This window comes from Serinus canaria, chromosome 10 (genome assembly GCF_022539315.1).
Source record: "Serinus canaria isolate serCan28SL12 chromosome 10, serCan2020, whole genome shotgun sequence".
In the NCBI taxonomy this organism is placed as follows: domain Eukaryota; kingdom Metazoa; phylum Chordata; class Aves; order Passeriformes; family Fringillidae; genus Serinus; species Serinus canaria.
Window position 1 is genome coordinate 10918896 of NC_066324.1, and position 20122 is coordinate 10939017.

At 40.7% G+C, this 20122-nt stretch overlaps 1 protein-coding gene across 2 annotated transcripts; it reads right to left on the reverse strand.

The window, feature by feature from the left end:
* Nucleotides 1-12692: 12692 nt before the first annotated feature.
* DUT (deoxyuridine triphosphatase) lies at nt 12693-19046 on the reverse strand. 2 transcript variants are annotated; one of them, XM_009089933.4, is made up of 7 exons: nt 18926-19046; nt 18196-18358; nt 17022-17113; nt 15909-15953; nt 14451-14525; nt 13455-13525; nt 12693-13037 (listed from the first exon to the last, which is right to left on the reverse strand). In XM_009089933.4, exons 2-7 carry the CDS (start codon nt 18354-18356, stop codon nt 12981-12983), a joined length of 501 nt encoding a protein of 166 aa, XP_009088181.1. In that variant the 5' UTR covers nt 18357-18358; nt 18926-19046; the 3' UTR covers nt 12693-12980. The 2 variants fall into 2 exon arrangements, with proteins under 2 accessions (XP_009088181.1, XP_009088180.1); XM_009089932.4 differs by lacking the exon at nt 18926-19046 and adding an exon at nt 18751-18841.
* Between the last annotated feature and the right edge of the window lie 1076 nt (nt 19047-20122).

Here is a 20122-nt window from a genome sequence, read left to right on the forward strand (position 1 = left end):
CATGGTGCAAACTGGCAAAGTCCACCCTTGCTGCTATTGCTTGAGGGCCCAGCCCACTGTGAGGCAGAACCACCTGGGCTACACATCCAGCATGTATAGTTATATTCCTGTGCAGAGGCACAAGTCAGTCCCACTAAGCTGCAAACTTACAGTGCAACACTGGCTTGGTAGGTTTCCCAGATGAAGGGCTTGGCATGGAGAAGCTGCTCTCTGCAGACCTTGGCTGAGCCAGGGGATTCATTTCTAGAAGCAAGAGTGCAAGATCTATTACGCTTCTGCATGGGCTGCCTGCAGGGCTGGTAAATCTATTAAAACAGTCAACGCTTTATGAATGAAGTCCGGCCCCACCAAAGTCAATGGCAAAACTCACATTGATTTCTCTGGAACAAGATTTTACCCTGAATCCTCAAAGTGCCCCTGGGATCTCACCCATGTTCAAGACAGCCATCCTCAGCTCCAGCAGAAGAAAGGGAAACAAAGAGCAGAGAAGAGCCCTGGTGCTTCCTTAGCTGAGCCTCTGTCCTGCTCAGATGGATGTGCTCTGGTAGATATGAGAATATCATTTTGGCAGTACTGACAGGCCTGGGTGTGAGATAGGTGCTGTGCAGATACTTTGGCTCAGAAGCAGAATTTCATAGGTCACTGGAATTTTGGTCTGACCTCCCAGAGTCAGAGCATAAGTAACACACAAATAAAAACTTTTATGTATGGAGATGGAGAGATGTCCCACCCACCCAATAATGCCTCGACCTGGTGCCAGCAATCCAGCCTCCAGAGTCACTTCTTTGAGTGCACTTAATTGACTGAACAGCCGCTTGCTATGATCCAGAACTGCTTATAAAATTGAACGTTACTAAACATAAGGGCAGACAAGTTTGCTGATGCCTATTTCAATAATTATGCTGTGCTTGCCACTCCACAGATCTGACATGTCACTTGAGAACTCAAATGACCCATAACTACTTGGCACTGTGTCATATTTTGCCCACCCCTTTTACAGCCATTCAATTGCCTCCTCCTCTTACACTTTCCTATCACCCCTGCACACGACCTCTAGTGACAACATTTTACCATCTACCTGAGTAAATTAACAAGATCAACTAAAGAAGTTAATTGCTGTTATGTAAGAACTATTCCACTGGTTTCTGGTTTTGCCAACTCTTCCATACCTTATTTTTTGCTAAGCTGACTGAAAGTTTTCCCATTTTTTTATTTAAACAATATTCTTTTTTTTGACAGCTACTTTAGAGATGCCGTCCCACTGATCACAGGTGAGCTCATCTCTGAACTGTGCTGTTGCAATATCTGATATATGGAGCTCTTTCAAAACTAATATTGGGGTGGCAGTTCAAATCTGAAATAAGAGCAGTCTGGCATCCTAAAGGCAAGACTTCTCTGTCTAGGAAGAGCCAAGATTCAGTCAGGTCTAGTCCCCACAAGGACATTCAGTAGCAGCCCCTTCCTATTTGCTGCAGTCTAATACAGGTGAAGCTCATCCTGCTTGTTTTCATTTGGGTGGCAACAATCCAGCCTCTCCTTCTCTGCCTTCCTTCTTGAAAGGCATTTATGAGCTCAGCAGCTGGTTGACATTTAGCTCTAGCTTTAGTCTGGCTGAGGATGACCAGTGGGTTTGGGCTTTGCATTTTTACTAGAAGACATTTAAGTACATATACAGAGAAAGCAGCAGTGAGTATTAAAGTTAGCTCATGGCTTATAGTCACTGTGGAAAAAGTTCCACAGAAGAGAACTTGACATAATTTCAATTTTAATACTATACAAGAGGTTCCTTTCCATTCCTCTTTTTCATTATAGCAGCTAATTAGAAAAATTGTTTCTTACTTATTTTCCCCCTCTAAAGTGCTGTAAATGTCCCTTTTTAAAAAATCCTTCAACTACTTTGTGGTGTGATACCACAGAGGTTTTTACTTAGAGCCAAATACATGCCAAGTTGGATTCTGAAAATCAGTCCATTATTTTTATTTCCTCTCTTGCTCCTTTGACTGTATAGAGTTTCCTTCTGATTTTTACAGTCATTTCAGTGATTGCTGACAGTACATGGCATAAGAATCAGTGCTCTAAAGAATGAAACAGTGCCCAAAACGATGCCAATCAGCTTATCATGTGAAATCCTTCACACTTTTCCCCAGGACCCGGTCCCTTCAGGTCAGAAGAAGCAGGTGGCATGAAGACAAATTTCTTTTCTTTTAAAATGATCTATTAATTCTGTACTGCATGTTCAGGTATAAGCACAAAACAAGAAGCGCTTGCTTATTCTCTTTTGCAGAGCTGGCAGAAGGAGACTGTGTGTCTACAATCTATTCTTGGACTTGGTTTCACTTTTTTGTCTCAACTTATCTTCAAGACATTAAGACAGAACAGTTAACATCCGTGGATAACATGGTTAACCCAGTTAACATGGGTGGGAAAAGGTGAACTGTGCTTATGGCACTGGGAGCTTGAGGAGCTCAAATAACTAAATGGTTTATAAACATGCAAATGAAATGTGTCTTGGTAGTAGCTCAGAAGAGGTAATGGCAAACTGTAACACAGTGAAGGATTAAAAAGAAAGAAACATATTTGATGAAGTCCAGAGTAAGTACATGAAACCTTTGTAGTCCTGTTGTCTCTGCCCGATTTGGGAAGCTTAATGTGTTTATTTGCTCACCTCAAGCAATAAAAACCTCTCTGTCCCAGAGAGTGGCAGTTCAATGGTGTTAAATAATTGCCTCTTCCAAAATTAATTTTTTTATATATGACACTAAGATGAGTTTTGGTTGCAGACTCAATAAATTCATTCTAGATGAAATCATAAGCATTTTCATATGAAAAAGATAAAATTATGTAGTGAATGCAACAGCTAGCTGGAGAAAAAAAGTTCTAGGACTACATTCCTTACTGATTACCATGCAAATCATATAATATGAACGATTGCTGGTATTGGGATATCCAGAGAAGGGTGATATATTGTAAAGTAATTTACTAGCTTAGATATTGTGGTTTAACATTTAGAAAACTCTTTTCAGAAAACGGATTACTGCAGAGTAGATTAGCAGCTCTAGTAGAGCACAGGCAGACTTTGAAATGAACTCTCCCTACTAGTTCCTTGTCAACGAATTCAGACTGTCTTTTATTCTGCAGTCATTTGCAGATCATCACCAGATACTCATGCTGGTGTATATACCACTGCCCAGAGGAGTTTGGATGGGGCACTGAACAGCCTGATCTAGTGGAAGGTGTCTTTGCCCATGGTAGGGGGTTTGAACTAGGTAATTAGGTTTTTTCTAACCCAAAGCATTCTATGATTCTGTGACACTGGCAATTAAAGGCAGGAGACTGGCTGGTGCAAACAGCTGCAGCCAATACTTACAGGCTCTTCTCACTGCCCTGCTTCCTGAGTGTTTGTAGCATTGCTGAGTTGGTGAAGAGAACGTGATCAGTATGTTCAGGATTTTAAACTACTGAAGCAGTAAATTCTGTTTTCCCCTAATCTCACCTGTTGTTATAGATGGAGCACAGTCTTTCTTTGTGGGTTATGGGCTGGTTTGGTTGCTAAAAGACTATGAGAAATAACCAAAGAGTCACGTGAAGCTTAAGTTTAAGGAGGAACTCAGAAGATTCTTCTAGCTTAGAAAAAGACTAATTTGGTTTGATAAGATTGAAAGGATTTTTCAGGAAAGTTTTATTTTATCAGTAAGGTATGTGGGGGAAAAGGAATTGCTCTTGACTGCTGTTGCTGTTTAGTTTGTATGCTGAAAACACTAAGGGAGAGGGAGTGATATCCATTGTGAGAATGATATTCCTCAGTCACAGTAAGGCAAGCAAAGCTCTCCAGTGCCAGGCCCAGGTTCTCTCCCCACAGGTGGAGATTTTGAAAGGCCCTGTCTAAGGTACATCAATTGAAATTAAAGGCTGTACGTAGATTTCCTTTTCTTTTTGTACTGTTCACGGTGGGCAGATGGAGAATTTTCCTCATTTGTGTGTTGATAAAGTGTTTGTGATGCTAAAGGACAAATCACCCTGCCCTGAAATTTAAGCACTCATGCTCCAACCTCCTGATCCTTGATGACTATTGCATTAGTCAATTTGTGGCTAGCCCAGTAACTCGATAGCAGCGAATTATGTAGTTATGTGGGAACTCTGGGGTTTGGAACAGGCAGATGTTCCCAAGCTCAGGCCATGCTAGGGTGTGTCATCTGTGTGAGACATTTAGCGGAAAGGGAGAGCTGCGAAGCTACAGTCTCTGGTGCTTTCTGGAGCACAACATATAGCAGCAATATTACATTAGGGTAAGAATGGGAAAACAAAACTATTACAGCACCAAGAAGTTTTCTTTGTAGAGGGTAACTGGTCATAGAATGCTGCTGCATTCAGACTTCAAATTTACTCTGGAGAGTAAACTGGATTGTGATAGAGTCAAGAAAGAAACTGCTAAATTCATAAGAAACATTCAAAAATATACCAACATGGCCTTTAAAAAGAGCAACTTAAATCTTACTAAGTGCCAGATTCTGTTCTGCCTTCCATATGTGTGCAGCATGATTCACTGAATATCAGGGATACTGGCCTGTGGTGGACCTTAAAGGCAGCTTGTGACTCTGGAAGAGGTTTTTCCACAGGGCCATTCTGCAGCACATGGAAAGGTCTGCATTTTAAGATATTCTCCTAAGTCACATGTCAGGGATACATTTGTCTGTGTAGGTCCCCCTGAACTCCAAGAGATATAATAGTGTTGAGGTGTTCTATTTTATACAACAGCAAAAATGTTTGCTTTCATTTTATGCTTATTGATGTAAGTAAACACATGTGTTTTGTAAGTTCTTGAATTATTGTATAGTTGTGTCCAAGGCTACCATATCAAACATGTCTCTCAGAGCCAAGATTCTTGTCCAAGAACCCACCCAAAACTTTACTGTTGAGGTATGAAGCAATATGGAACCCACTGATTCATCTTTTGATGAAACCAGGAGTGCCCAGTATTGCCCAACAGAAGGTTACATAGGGCTCTAATGAAGTGTTTCTCTTGCATAAAAGAGAACAGATGTGGCCAATCTCATGAGAAACTGAGCTGTGACCTGCTGTGAGTTCCCACTGGGCAAAGTTTCCTTCAGATCTGAGAAGTTGCTCCAGCTGAGTCAGAATATTCCTTTGGTTCCACCAGTCCTCCAAAGGCCAGATTTCTAGATTCAGATCTGGGTTGCTGTAGGCTACATGCTACCATATTTCATCTAGTTAAGGTATTGGCAAAATATCTTTTGGCTTTGCAAACCATTGGAAATCTGACTGCTGGCTGAGGAACTCGGCTCCAGGGACCAACAGAAACTGCTCACAAACTTGTTCTGCCTTAGGGGCTTCTGGTGTATCTGCTGTGGAGAAGCAAGTGACCAAGTTTTGGGTGACAAGAGAGATTGTTAATCTTCCTGCTATACTCTGAAGTAGAACTGGAACTGTCTTTCCCCTTAAGTAATCCCAGTGGCAACAGGGTACAGTAGAAAATCTGGTCTTCAGACTGACGGATAAATCTGATAAAGAGGCTTTTGTGAGTTTGTACCAACTTTACAAGTGGATGTGCTATAGAGAAGAAGCTTCTGGTAGGCACAGACTAGCTGAAGAGTAGAGAAGAAATACTGACACGCTTGTTGCTGAGTGAGGATATCTAGATTAGTTTCTGCATCTCCTAAGGAACCAAAGTCTCTGCACCAGGTCAAACATGTGAGCTTATAAATCCAAACACTATCTTGGGAAACAGTACAATAACTGGGTATGCACCAGGGTTTTTCTGCACTGTAAGCAGCATGCTGACAACAATTGCAACTAGAATGCATTGATACAAGTGTTTCAGGGATCCTGTTGTTAAAAGCCAGAATAAACCCAACTAGCATGATGGGGTATGTTCTCACTAGCATTTTTTTTGTCTCTCACACCACACTAGAATAATATGCTCAGTGGTATTAGTTGTATTTCTGAGTTCCAAACCAGGTCTTTATTAAGGCTTCCAGGAAAGCAAGAACACTGCGGATGTCCACAGGGCCTTCAGTATTGAAGCCACAGAATAAAATTATAGATGGAAAAGACCTGTCAGGTCATCTACTCAACCTACCAGCCAATGGTGGGCTGTTCTTGGTGCTATGCTTTCTCCTTTCTTTGTCTGCACCAAGCCAGAGGGGTTTCCACAGCATCCCTAGGGAGAGTATGACATAGCTGACTAGTTATTGTCCTTAGGAATAACTTTGAGCCTCTGGAATAATAGAAGCATTCTATGTTTCATTTTGATGGAGAAAAGGAACTTTGAGAGAAGGTCCCTCAGTCTTATGACTATACTGTATCTCAGATGTAATTCTATATTAATGACTTGTATGCAGATCATATAAGGCCAGTGCTGTGTCCCACCCCATAGTTGTCTCTTTTGGTAATTATTCCTTAGACAGATTTTTGTCATCTCTCAGTAGTAAATAGTGCAGAGATCCTGATTAATTGCACTTCACTTGGCAAACATTCAAAATTTGCCCTTACTAGTGTTTGAAGTGTCTGTCTGACTCCCACTCCTTTTAGTTGTGCCAAAGTTCTTTGGCAATTTGTGAACTCATGTCCCAGAAACACATAAAACCCCATAATTCCAACACATTTTCCTTAGGTAAATTAAAACCACTCAACACATGTTTACTAAAACCTACTGCATTTATAGATAGAGGAATCTTAACAGCTATTGATTTAATACTTCCAAATGTTTTCAATCAAATCCCTTGGGCACCTACTGTTGATCAAGTATAACCTTTAGGCATCTTGATCTCATGTAAAGCAACACTTCTGGCCAAATATATAGATGTTCTTTTTGACCTTGAGCATTGGGCATTAATAAACATGAACCCAAATATTTTTTTCAAAGGGAATAAAATGCTTCCATAGCTATTAAAACATGCAATCCTCTGACTTTTCTTGAAGACATCTGTGCATAGAAACTGTTTGAGTATAGTTTTTTAAAGCAATGCCAATACCCTTAGCATTCTGATGAGGGCTGTATCAGTTTCACAGTTCTCAGCTGCTGAAAATTATATTTACCATGCAGGATAACTTTAAAGATATTTGTTACAGAGCTATGGAAGGCCATGATTATTACCATTTGATGATTGTTTGAATTGTGCTTCACACAATGAGCAAGGATTCAGAGGAAGCCTTTGTCTGACTGCTACTTTGGCTGTGGGAAAGTGTAAGTCTTTGTTAGCAGTTGGATGTCATTTTCTTTTGTTTAGCATTTGCACAGTGCTCTATGCAATGTAGGAATATAATAAAGCTTTGCCAGCAACAGCACCAGACTTTGGGAATATGCACAGACCAGTGAGACCATGGAATGCACTTCTACCAGCAGAAGAGGCAACTTTTAATGGACCTATGATGGAGTTTAGGAAAAGAGTTTCCCTGGATTATTGACATGTACTTTATAGTGCTAAGCCAAGAGCTTTGCTCTTAGGGGTAATTTTTTATTATAATGCCTACCTTATAAGCACTTTTCTTTTGTACCAGTTAAATACAGTTCAAATTATTTCTCTATTGTTCATTAGAAGAGAGCAAGTTTCACATGAGTTTTCCAACCTCCTATTTAATCACTCCTACCATTGCCTGCTAGCTGATAGCACACCTGGAGATGAAAGTTTGGTGGTCCAGACAGTAGAGATCAATGAGCAGTGGCATTAGGAAAAAAGGATTTATCCAGGGAGATCCTAAGGAATCATGTAATATGATTTTAGCCTTAGCTTTCTCCACATCTACTCTATTTGTGCAGTCACAGTATTTGTAATAAACTCCACTTATATAATTTCTAACCTGGGTTAGTATCAACAACACTGTCTTGATTAACAAACCTATCATGGTTCTGATTTTGATGCAGTGTTGTTTTTGCTGATCTGTGGCTCTAGAGGCACTTGGTGTTCTCCAGAGGAGGAGTAACTCATTTTCTGGGCAGATGCTGTTAGCACGTAACAATGCACGATGCTTTGCACCAGCTCCACAGTGGGATAAAGCTGAGTCTTCCAGGCACCCATGGCTGTGACTTTGCATGAGTTTCTTTAGCCTGAGTGCCAGCTTAAACTGATCCTATCCCTCTTCTCATCCAGCTGTTTCATTATTTTGGCAGCTACTCAAGATTTCCTGGAATAATTGCAAATGAGTAATAATTTCTCATTTAGCATGTATGCAGCTCTGGAATCAGTCATCATTTGCATGCTGTAATAAATATCCAGCCATGCTTTGGACATTAGTTCTGTACATTTGAATAGCAAACTTCAGGAGGAGAGGGACAGAGGTAGAGTCCCATTTGTTATTATTGTTATAGTTTTAAAAATCAACTTTATTAGCAGAAAATAATGATGCAAACATAAATAGGCAGGTTCTGTTGGCAAGCAGGTGGCCAGGAGCAGACAGAATTGAAAAATTAAAAATCCTGTTGTAGGATTTCCTGTTTTTCCACTACCTGGAAGTGCCTGAGTGTTTTTCTGCTCAGTCCAGGCTGTCCCATAAATGCTAAGCATATCAAAGGTCATCCAAATAAAAAGTAAATGCAAACAGAGGCTTCTTTCTCCCACACAGCAGACCTCCAGCCTGCTCAAGATACAATAGTGAAAGCTTGCCTGTTTTGACTATTAGTCAGTCTTACTCAACTGCCATTTGGGACAGTTATGAACAGCAGTCTGGGGGCTCTTTGCAGGTGACCTAGGGTGGGACACAACATCTGTCAGGCTTCCAGAAATATGAGGCTCTCTTTAAAGCCACTCTTAAAGCCTTTCTTGGCAAGAAACTGATAACAAAGTGTGCAATAAGGAATTATTTTTGACAAAAAACCCAGAACCTTGCTGCCTCCCTGGTGCAGCAGTTTGGCTATACAACTGGTGGCAGTCTTCCAGGCAGTGAGTTCTATCCAGTTTTTCCTGGAGAACTTTTAGTAGCTTAATTGATTTGATTAGTACTAAAACCCAACTAACCAGACAAAAAAATCCCATCCCAAACAAAATAACCCTCACCAAGATGAGTGGAGCTCTCAGTCACCTCCTCTTCATGTCCTGGGAGAGCAATGAGTTCTCTGTTGCTGAATCCATGATTTCCTGTTGTTGTCACAGCTCCTTTTTCAGTTTTCTCATGTTACTTATGACTTAAATGCAAGTTGAGAAGAAAGGTAAGAACAGGATTGAAATATACTTTCTCCCCTAACAAAACACCTCCTTTTCTTTGACTGCTCTAGCCTATACATGTTGCTAGGATACAGCATCATATATAGGATGAAGAAAAATACTCTTGCAGAATTTAAATGGCTTGAATTACCTGTAATGCTGATCAGCTTGGCTTGCTGCCTCCAGTAACTCCTATGTGGAATAGTGAGACTGGTGTTTTTGTGTTTGCTGCTGAGAAAACTTGACAAGTGGGATTCCTTGATGCTCTCCTGCACCCTAAGGAAGGGACCCTGGAATTTGGAGTTAACAGAGTGTAAGCTAAGCAGGTGGGAAGGTTGTCACCAGGATTGAGGTGTATTAGCAAAACACCACTGGATAACTACCCTGCTTGCCAGACATGGCACAATCAGTTTAGCTGCAAAGAAAAGATGTTTCCTTCCAATGAGGACACATAGTTATTTTGTCTTGGACACATGGAAACAACCTTTCACAGTAGGAATCCATAAACAAAAATACTCATGTTAAAAGAATCTGGCCAAGGATGCTACATTCATGTCTATTTTTCCTTCTTCCTTTTACAAAACAAAAGCAAATTAATTCCTTTGCTACAATCAGTAGCAGACAAAAGATAACTTTCTTCAGTTCAAGGCTATGAGCAGTATTGATTGATACAAAACTCTTATTACGAATTATACTATACAAATGTTCTCTAATATGCAGAATGTTAATATAAAATTTTTGTGACAATGAAAAAACCCCATCAAATTCTAAGGGAAAACAAGTAGGCGTACACAGCTCACATGTGTTTGTTTAAACAAACTTTACATGTTAGAGTACAGTAGTTACTTTCTGGATGAGAGCTCTCAAATTATAAAATTAATCTGTCAGGCCTTCAGACTTGGCAAGGTAAAAGGCTTTCTTGCTGTGTTCTGAGTAGGGGAAAAGCATCACTTCAGTGGTAAAGAGCTAAATAACCACACAGTTAATGGAGGGAAAGTTTAGGAAAATAATTACGTAAATTCACTTCAGACCTGATCCTGCAACCTTTAACCATGCAATGACATTCTTTGCCCAGCAGCAGACCTGAATTTACACTTTGCAGAATCATATCCTTACTGAGGCAGGGACTGCCAAATAGCTGTTAGTGAGGGAAGTGCCATGTGTGCCAATTCCAGAAACCACTAAGGCAGTACAGTCTGCCCTATATTTTCAGGCTTTCGGTAACTTACATAACTAGGTGCAAAATACTCGTTTTTATTTCTGGTTCTTTTCTTTGGAAGTGCAGTCATGTGCAATCAGGTGGAATAAGTGTGCTGATAATTTTCCTTCAGAAATTGTAATGGTTAGCCATGTGAACACTCTTCTTTTTAGACAAAAACCATGAGGTACTGAAGCAAGCATTCACTTTTCTTGCACTTGAGGTCACAAATTTATGCAAGTCAAAAATGTCGTGCCTGCCAAAAACATCATGCTACACTCCACCAAATAAAAGGACACTGTTATTCTTACAAGGAAAGGTTTGACAGGACAGGAAATAGGCAGGGTCATAGAAGTTTACGTACCAAAACTTACTTAACCATCTTTAAGCCAAAATACAATGATAGTTATTTAACAAAAAAAAAGAAAAAAAAATGAAAAAAGAAAAATTAGAAGGTTAGGAGGAAGACAAATACAAGCACTCCAAATTGTGCTATTACAGGAGCAGCAAGCAATACAGAAACTAGAGAACCTTAATTCACATAATTCAGGTTACTATATAACACCTACCCTTAGTGAGTTAACATTAAGTTTTAATTTATACCCTGAACTTGCAGCCACAGGCATCTGATTTGGAAAATCCAATGCAGAGTTTACCAGGATATACATTACTTTCATTACAATGAAATCCTTAAGTAGTCTGCATTCCACTTAAAGGAATGGAGGAAGAGAGAGTAAGAGCACAGTGAATACGAAAGATAGGAAAAATGTTGCTGTTCATTACAATTTTCCATTTTTGTTGAAACGCAGCAGGAGAGAAAAGCCACAGGCTTCTCTACTGCTCTTGCGTGCCAGGAGGGATTATGCAAACACTGCAACCACCCAAATCTTATTTAAATTATTGTCATTGTTCCCCCTTTAATGGTCATACTTTTGCCTGCTTTCACTCAAATATTGCTGCATCTTTCTTTCCACCAACATAGTCCCAGTGGGAGTCATCAACTCTTAATTATAGATGAACAGATCTTTGAAAAATACCTCTGAAAAAGAAGTGGAAAAGAAAGCAAACTTTAAGTGCCATCTAGTGGCTGATCTAGAAAACATTAAATAGATAAAATTCCTACCATGCCATAGAGTAATATAACAGCTGAGCTGAGGAAGCTGTGCCTAAATTCTCAACTACTAAACACCAGGTTAACGCTCTGGGGGAAACAAAGAACTAAAGATCAATGGTAGCAGTGGTATTACTGCCATAATTTTTGTTTTAAGGTTTTTGTCCAAAAGTGGAGAGTTCAAGTGGTAGGAATTCTATAGGAATCCCATGTTCCTTCAAAACCCTTATCAGCTTATGATCTTCTGCCTTTCTAGGACATAGTGGTTATTGTAAATATTGCAGCTGAAATAAAAAAATAGAACCCTCTCAGATCTCATAATACAACTCAAACCATGGAGGTGAATGTGGGGTTAAGCATCTCAATTTTCTTCCAAATTCACCTGGGGTGAAAGGCCAGATTTTCTCTATCCTTGTAACAAGGCAAATCCATTTATAAAAAAAACTGAAGTAGATTGTTAGTCAGTAATGTCCTTCTCCTTTCCTTGCTGGAAAATGTTCTTTTCTGCTGTGGGTAAGAATTCCCAACAAATTACTTTTAATTTATAAAGGCTTCATGTTTCATTTACACAGAGGATGCTGCACAAGATTGTTCTTCAAGCTTTAGGTAATTCCTCTTGCAGATGTGAGTAGTTGAATTAGAGTAACTTTGCCTGGATCTGGTCAGGGATAGTGGAGAACAGCCCAGTGTAATTTTTACTCTAAGTGATTTTCATTTTGTTACTTTGGAAATAGCTTTGCATCTCTTCAGTTTCATACCTGCAGTGAGCCCTGGGGATCACACCCCAGTGGCAGGCTCTGGAGACATAAATCTATGTACACATAAGTGAGCCCTGTGCACACTGCTGGTTACTTGCTGGGGCAAGTAACTTCTGAAGTTACTTGCCCCAGCTGAAGCATGTGGACTCAATGACTCGAACACCTAGGCAGTTTGTCACTGAAAAATTTGCCACTTGAAGATCAGCTAAGTATCAAAGTCAGAGCTTTAGCTCTGAAAAGAAACACAAGTATTTGGACAGGTTGTAAAGGATGCAATATTAAGTATCTTTGTCTTATTCTGATTTTGGTGTCAGAGTGGGAAGTCCTGTTGATACTGTCACTGATGCTGTATGAAATAGGTTCTCCATATGAAATCCTGACCCAAGTGGAAGATAGCGTTCAGAAGTCTAACAAAAACTGGCAAGGGAACAATTGGCTGTTGTAGTTTAGGTGAGTAAAATAAAATATATCATTAAGTTATTTTTTAATTTATTACAGTGTAATTGCCACATAAACAATGTGTTCTTATTGCTGAGGACCAAACTTCTTGAAAGAGAGAATACATTAACTAGTAAGTCAAGCCAGTCATGCATATTTCCTCATTATGCAGACAAATTCACTGGAGGATAGATACAGAGAAGTCTCAATAAAACTTGAAATATTCTTATGTACTCCAGAAATCCTACTTCAATTCAGATGAAAATTTAGGAATAGTATAACAAAAAACAAAAATAGAAAGTGTATTCAAGTAATTTTCAGTTCTTTCCAGTAGAGCCAAAGCCACCTTCGCCACGTTCTGTATCATCCAGAGCCTGAAACACATCAATTATGATAAGTTGGTTTAGTGCCTTAACTTTTTTTTGTTTCTATACAAAAGATATTGTCTATCACTTACTTGTAACAAGGGCTATAATTAAGAAACAAAAAAATGTATGCAAGACACTTTACAATATCTCTTGTACAAGCTTAAACAAATGCTTGTGAGATAACAATTTCTAGTATATACTGAGCTGTTCCTCAAAAACCCTGAAAACTTCCAAAAAAGAAAAAAAAAAATCGATGCAAGTATGTACAAAGAATCAAGCCTTTCATTCAGGTAGTACTGCTGCTATGCAGTTTTACCACTGAAAGTAATTTTAGTCAAGTATTTATCTATATAATAAATTTCCTCTTATATACATAACTAGTAATCATTGAAAAAGCAGGAATATATTCTTTTGTCAACTTACTTCAACTTCTTCAAGCTCAGGATAATAAATGCGTTCACAGATGAGCTGGGCAATTCTATCCCCTTTTTTAACTGCAGAGAAGTTAAAATATTTTTAGTTCCTTCAAATAAGTGATTAATGAATATAGACTTCAGACATTCTCCTTTCAAGAATATCAGAATATCCTAAAAGTGAAAACACTTGTTTGAAACTTATCTAAACAGATGTTAACAGACCCAGAAAAATACAGGTTAAGATAAACTTTTGTTTGGTCCTTCTATGGGCAATGTCAGCAGCTGTACCAGCTCAAGGCCTTTCCACTTATTCCTGATGACATACCCTGGCATCTTAAGTTCATTATGTACAAGTACTGCAGAGATGGATGGATAATGTAGCTCTTTTTATGAACTAGACCCAGGAATTTGAGGGGGGGTAAAGGCAAACTGACAAAAGGAAAACTGAGTTTCTCACTAATAACCAATCTGGCTCACAGAACTTCTCTAAGCAGCTTGTGATGTGGAGATGCAGGAGAGGCCACAAAAGCATATCTCTTGCATCTGGGCACTGAAACTTAAAACTGACATTTTGCAGAAAGACTATAATAAAGGGAAATTCCTGTCTTTGTTACTCATGTTTCCCAGGATTTTGGAGAAGGTGTTTCTCAAATACTACTTAACTAATTTTGTTTCTCAGAGAAAGGTAGTAATTGAATAAAAGTTGCAGTTCCGTACAGTTTGTGAATCTAAAGCTTAGCTAAGTAGGGATGTTTTGGTTTGCTTTTGTGGTGGCGTGGAGGTTTTAGGGTCAGGGTTTTTTTGCATGCTGCTTAATTTGCGATGAGTAGAATCTTTACATGTTCCCTTCACAGGACATTATTAAGTATCTATGTTTTTGTTAACTGAGAGAAGAAAAACGTTCCCAGCTAGTTCAACCTCTGCATAAACTTCTAAAGAAAAAATTGGTTTCTCGTTCCCAGTCAGATGGCTGAAAATAGGCTCTGGCAGGCTTAACACTTACCTTCAAATGTCTCCTTGCCAAAGTTGAACAGTACGACACCAACATTTCCCCTGTAATCCTCATCAATAACACCAGCTGTCAGGAGAAATTTTGAGTACCCAGTTAGTAAATGTCAGTGTATGAGATAACAAGATTAGATTAAGGTTGAGATTAATAAATGATTATTAGAGTATCTCACAATGGCATCCTTTATATTTATGATGTACAACTAACAATAATATATATGCAAATACTGAGATCTAAAAATGCTAATCACTCTTGCAAAAGGAACTGAAAAACACCATCACATGTCAAGAAGTGATTTACCACTGCACTACTAATTTTAGTAGTAATACCCTATCAGAAATCAAGACGCCTGGACTAAATTAAGGCCCCATTTGTTCTGCTAGCTTCAGCTTGTTCAGTGTCAAGCAAAAATCTGTTACTAACTCTAACTTTAGAGAGCTATGGATTTGCACAGATCCAAATCCTGTATCTCTGGCAAGGTAACAGAATCAGAGGAGGAAATGTAAGGAAATGACTGTCATACAGCTATATTCTAGTACCAGGACTATAAAACTAGCTTACTCTTGTATTTTGTAGGACTCTATTAACTACATAGTTCAGAAGACTAGCTACCAGTGCCCATTAAAACAATTATATTCTGCTTCTTTAGAGTTTTTCTCTCAGATAGAGGAAATGCATTTCCAGTAGAAAATATGAGTTTGGGCCTCCCTGTGGTCCTAAGTATGTGTTTTGAAGTCTACTTGCAGAAATAATTTAAATACTAAAATTAAATGCCAGTCCAAGACATTCCCCAGCTTATACAAAGTACTACCATTAGAGATTACTAACAGCAGAGGAAACTGTAGTATGAGTGTACCTTGAAGTTTTAATGTTCAACCACCAAATGCACATTTAAGAAGAAAAACCTACTTTTTAAAGTAGTTCCTTCAGCTTTTGAAAAAATTGTAGTGTATATGATCCATAGTTACCATGCAATCTCTGCACTAGTTGCAGTGTGGAAAAGGTATTTACACAGCTCTCTTATGTAATGTTTTGGGTTAATCCAATGACATTTCTGAACAGCTTCCTAATTAAGGTGCCAGTAACACTGGGAGTATCCCCTGAGTTTTGAAAATTTAAAAAAACATGCAATTCTCAAGTTAATTTGCTGGTTAAAAAAATGGAGAAACCAGCATGTAAGAAATCATCTTTAATGCCTAAGCCAAAAAGTAACTTCTATAGTAGGCACTGCCTACAGAAGTATGATACAGTTATTATTTTAAAAAAATCAGTAATATTTCTTATATTTAAGAAAGTTTTAATATAATTATGAGGACCTGTCTCAGGTGTTCCTCGGGTATCTCCTTTTGCCAGACTCCCCAAGAAACCATTATTTGCACATTACAGAGTGAAACTAAGGCACTTCTGTGATCAGTACTTACCAAGTCTTAATAAAAAGAACAAAGAGCTTACCTCCAACATCTATGAAGTGCTTTGCAGCTAAACCAGAACGTGGTGCTAGAAAAGAATTTTTTTTAAGTACTACAATTTATTTCTTTAAAAGACAGGTTATATAGGGTGTTTGCACAGAGTCTTGGGAATGACAATTCTTTTTAAAATAAACATATTACATAAATTATGTTAAGAGTTTACATATATATTAAACAGAATAACAGCTGCAACAAGCAACAATAAAATTGCAATCTTTAAGTAATGGAAACATATCTTTATTTGACCTGCAATTGCAGAGTAGGTTCTTCCAAGGAAAGCAACTGGAGCAGACAGACTGTCTAATCTTGGTTTATTTCTGGTGACTACCACTGGTTCAGCATCATCTCAGAAGAATATCAGGTCAATCCATTTAAGTTATGAAGAAAAACAATACCTGGCAAGGAATTTCCTAAGCAGTGTTATACACAGGTAAATTATGTGTGGGGATTTGGGTTTTTACTTACCTTAGCCTACTGGGATGTGGAACTAAAAATGATATGATCTTTAAAATTTTCTTTGGGATAAGAGAAATGCATGTGTTCTTTTACATAAAAGGACATGGCAAACTCGGATCATGTTCTTCCACTGGAGTTGCTATTGCTTTTTTACATTAGGAATTCATACATAATTCAGACAAAGAATGCACAAAATAAACAGAATATCTTGTACAGGTCCTCTCAATTATTCTCAATTATGTCATCAAATTCTACTACACTGGTACTCTGGGGTTAATTTTTAAACAACCAGGGATGCATTTTCTGTATGTCCATTACCTATTAGCCTTTGTATTTGAATTCTGAAACTGCATACAAATAATGAACTACTGTGGGGCCTATAAAGTTGTGTGTAAAGTATAGGCATTTTTGCTGATCATCTTTTGGCCACCTGACATACACCAAACCTCAAATGTGTCTGACAACAGGTAACAGGAGATGGCTATGTGATTTACTTAACTTCAAGATTAAGTAAATCACATAGCCACGTGGCATCCCTTTTTTGTGCTGACTAATTCTGAAAGCTTTAGGCAGAGATGTAAAGATGCTGCCAAACCTCTTCTAGAATGACTCTGCAGCCTTTTGACAGCTGTGTACTCACCTACTCGGCCATAGCACCCAGAAGGAAGTGCTATTTGAATGTCTGTTTTCACCACAGCCTTTTCCATGGGTGGTATCACACAGTCATAGGCACTACATTAAAGAAAGAAATGCTAGTTTATACAGAATATGTTTTCAAGTTTCTTTACTTTAATACAGTCTGATTAGTTGTAATCAAAATTAATAATCTATTAAGTTAACTTTTAGGCAACAATGTTTTTGTTCTGAGCAGTCTGACAGTTCATTATTCACATGATTCTCCCAGAAACTCTGAACTACAGAGATTTTAAGAACTGGCTGAAGCTACCCAACTCGAGGCCTAATGAAAAGCAGTGGTGACAATAGTTGTCATGTCTTGACCTTGACGAAGAGCTGTTTTTCAAATGATGGGAAGCACTGAAAGGTTTTCTATAAAACAGACTTTTTCCAGGTCTACAGTGCAACACTGGAACAAGAACAAAAACAAACCTGGTAGGATGAAAAGGATAAAAAGAAAAAAGGGTAAGGTGTAGTACAGTAAATCTTCAGGAAAGAAGTCAGAGAGGTGAAGGAAGAAAAAGGCTGGTTATTCTACGTAATACTAAAAAAGGTAAGTTAGAAGTGGCAGCAGCAAAGTTCACTCGTTCAAAACTAGTGACTTGATCACAGAAGCACTACGCAAACAACCACAAGTCTAGCTACAGGTATTCCTGAACACAGTGAAAGTCATTGAATAAGGGCCATTATTAATTCAACCCAAAACCCAAGTCTGTACATGAACCCACGTGGTTTCCAGCTAGGAGCACTATCAAACTGCTACAAGGCCCTTTGGCAGGCAGCAAGCCCGGAGCCAAGAGGAAAGCAGAAAAGCACAAATGCTGGCAAAGAGGGTCCACGTGCACTACCATATTTTCCTTTCAAGAGGAATGCAACCTGGCAAATGAGCTCGGTCAAGCCTGACTTTTAGCCAACGACTGCATCTGTGCCTGATGAAATCTACGCTGTAACATGGCTGGACCACAGATATCTGAACATGGTGAAGGATGGAGGAGCAAAGGAGCTACGACTAGATCAGCTCTGCCCTCCTTTCCTGCATGGCCAGCGAGACTGTCCGAGGACTCAGCTCGGCAAGAGGCCACGAGAGCTCTCTCAGCAGAGCGGCATCGAGCGCGGGCTCCCGCCGCACCCTCCCTCACCTGTACAGATCGTAGCCCGCAGCCCGCGCGGAGCCCCTGGACGGGGCGAAGGCGTTCTCGGACAGCTTGGTGAAGCGCAGCCGGGCGGAGGCTTCTCCAGGCCCCGAGCCCTTCTGCCTCTTGCTGGGGGACGGCTGTGGCACGGCTTCGGAGGCAGGCATAGCTGAGGGATCGGGACAGAGGCTGTGAGGGATGGCCACCCGCCTGCCAAAAGCCCGCCAAAACACGGCGCGGCCCATGGGGGCGGGAGGAGGGGAGGGAAACAGGCCCGTCCGGGGCCTCTCCGCGACCGGCGTAAGCCCATTCCCCCCTCGATGAGAATGGCCTCGCCCAGCTCCTCCCGGGCACCCCGCGCCAGCACTGCGGGTCCCGCCCCGTATGCCAGGCGGGGTTCGCCCATCGCCCCAAACCGCGGCTACCGCCTCACAGCAGGGCGGTCCCCGAGGAGCCCCGGCAGGCCCGCGGTGCGGCTGGGGAGGGTGTATCCCCCAAAGCCCCCGAGGGCTGTGGGCTGGGCAGTGTATGCTGCCCCGCAACTCCCCCACCCTTCCTTACAGCGCCCGCAGGGGTGCCGGAGCCACCGGAGGCACCGGGCCAACATAGCGCCGCTGCCGCCGTGTGGGAAGCGCGCCATGGACCGCTCGCCAGGCGCTCCCCGCCGCGGTCCGCACGGCTCATGGGGCGCGGGCGGAGGTGCTGGCGCCCCTTTCTCCCACTGTCCGGGCTCTACCTGCCGGCACAACCCCTCGGGCAGCAGCCTGGCCCGGGGTGCCCCTCGGGATGCGGCGGCGGCGCTGCCGAAGGCTGGCGTGCGGACCCCGCGGGCCGCGCGGCGTTGCCGGGGGACGCGATTGCGGCTGCACGGGCGGGCGGGGCCGGGGCAGGCTCAGAGGAGTCCCAGGGCTGTCCCCATCCCCGTTACCGCGCCGCGCAGCCGGGCTGGCTGAGCAAGGCGGGCCGCTCTGCGGCCGGCAAACGGCCGCTGTCCTTCACAGTCGCGGGGTGCCTGAGGCTGAGAGGGACCTCTGGAGAGCATCCAGTGTAATCCTCCTGTTAAAGCAGATCTTCTTAGAGCACGTTGCACAGAGTAGAGGCAGAAAGAGACTCCTTCAGAAATGGTCAGGCCACGAGGGAAGCGTTTGCCTTAGGAGAGAACAGTTCTTGACGATGATGGGAAATCCTGTCAATGTTAGGCCTGTCCTGTTCTTCTGTCTTGGAGCGGAAGACATTTCATTGTCTTTAATGCACTCTGCCATCTTGCCATTCGATTTATGATCTACTTTTCCCCCTGTTCTTCCTATATTTATGTCTTTCTATCAACATATAGATATATTCTACAGGATATATTTATATCCCTAGGAATGGGAATTTCCTGAATTCCCCCATGGCTCTCTGCTATGGACTGAAAAGAGTATCCATTGGATTCATAGTTTCAAAATTGTCCCTGGTGAGGCTAATGGAGGTATTTGGCTCTGCATAATACCTACAGACTTTAGGATTCTTTTTGCTGGTCCAGATTTTGTCAAACAACTAGTCTCTGATTTTTGTCTTAAACTCTTTTAAGTGATGGTCTCCTTGCTATGTTATGTTTTCTAAATGCAGCCAGATGGCAGTGAAACCTTTACTACGCATTGCATGCAGTTCAGTTGGGAAAGGTATTTAAAAGAATGCCCCAATTTGGCTTTCTTTTATTCCTGTTCAGTATTTTCAGTCTAAATAGTATACACTGTTTGGAGGAGAATGTATATGTAACACATACCCATGTGAAAAAACTACTTAAAATATTTTATGGCTTCTGATGTAAGCTATCAAAAATTTGAAGTTTATAGGAATTAAAGTTGTTTCAGACTAGTATCTAGTTGTAAATGTTTATTTATACAAGCAGGATTTTATGGAGTTTACGACTGCATCCTGCATTATACTGTAG

Bases quoted from the DNA above. Each gene is read 5' to 3' on its own strand.
- DUT (XM_009089932.4), bottom strand. From the start codon at position 18,829: ATGGCGCGCTTCCCACACGGCGGCAGCGGCGCTATGTTGGCCCGGTGC. The intron at 17,114-18,195 runs GTGAGGGAGGGT...TCTTTAATGTAG, and splicing joins GCGGGCTACGATCTGTACAG to TGCCTATGACTGTGTGATAC. The intron at 14,526-15,908 runs GTAAGCTCTTTG...TTCTCCTGACAG, and splicing joins GCACTTCATAGATGTTGGAG to CTGGTGTTATTGATGAGGAT.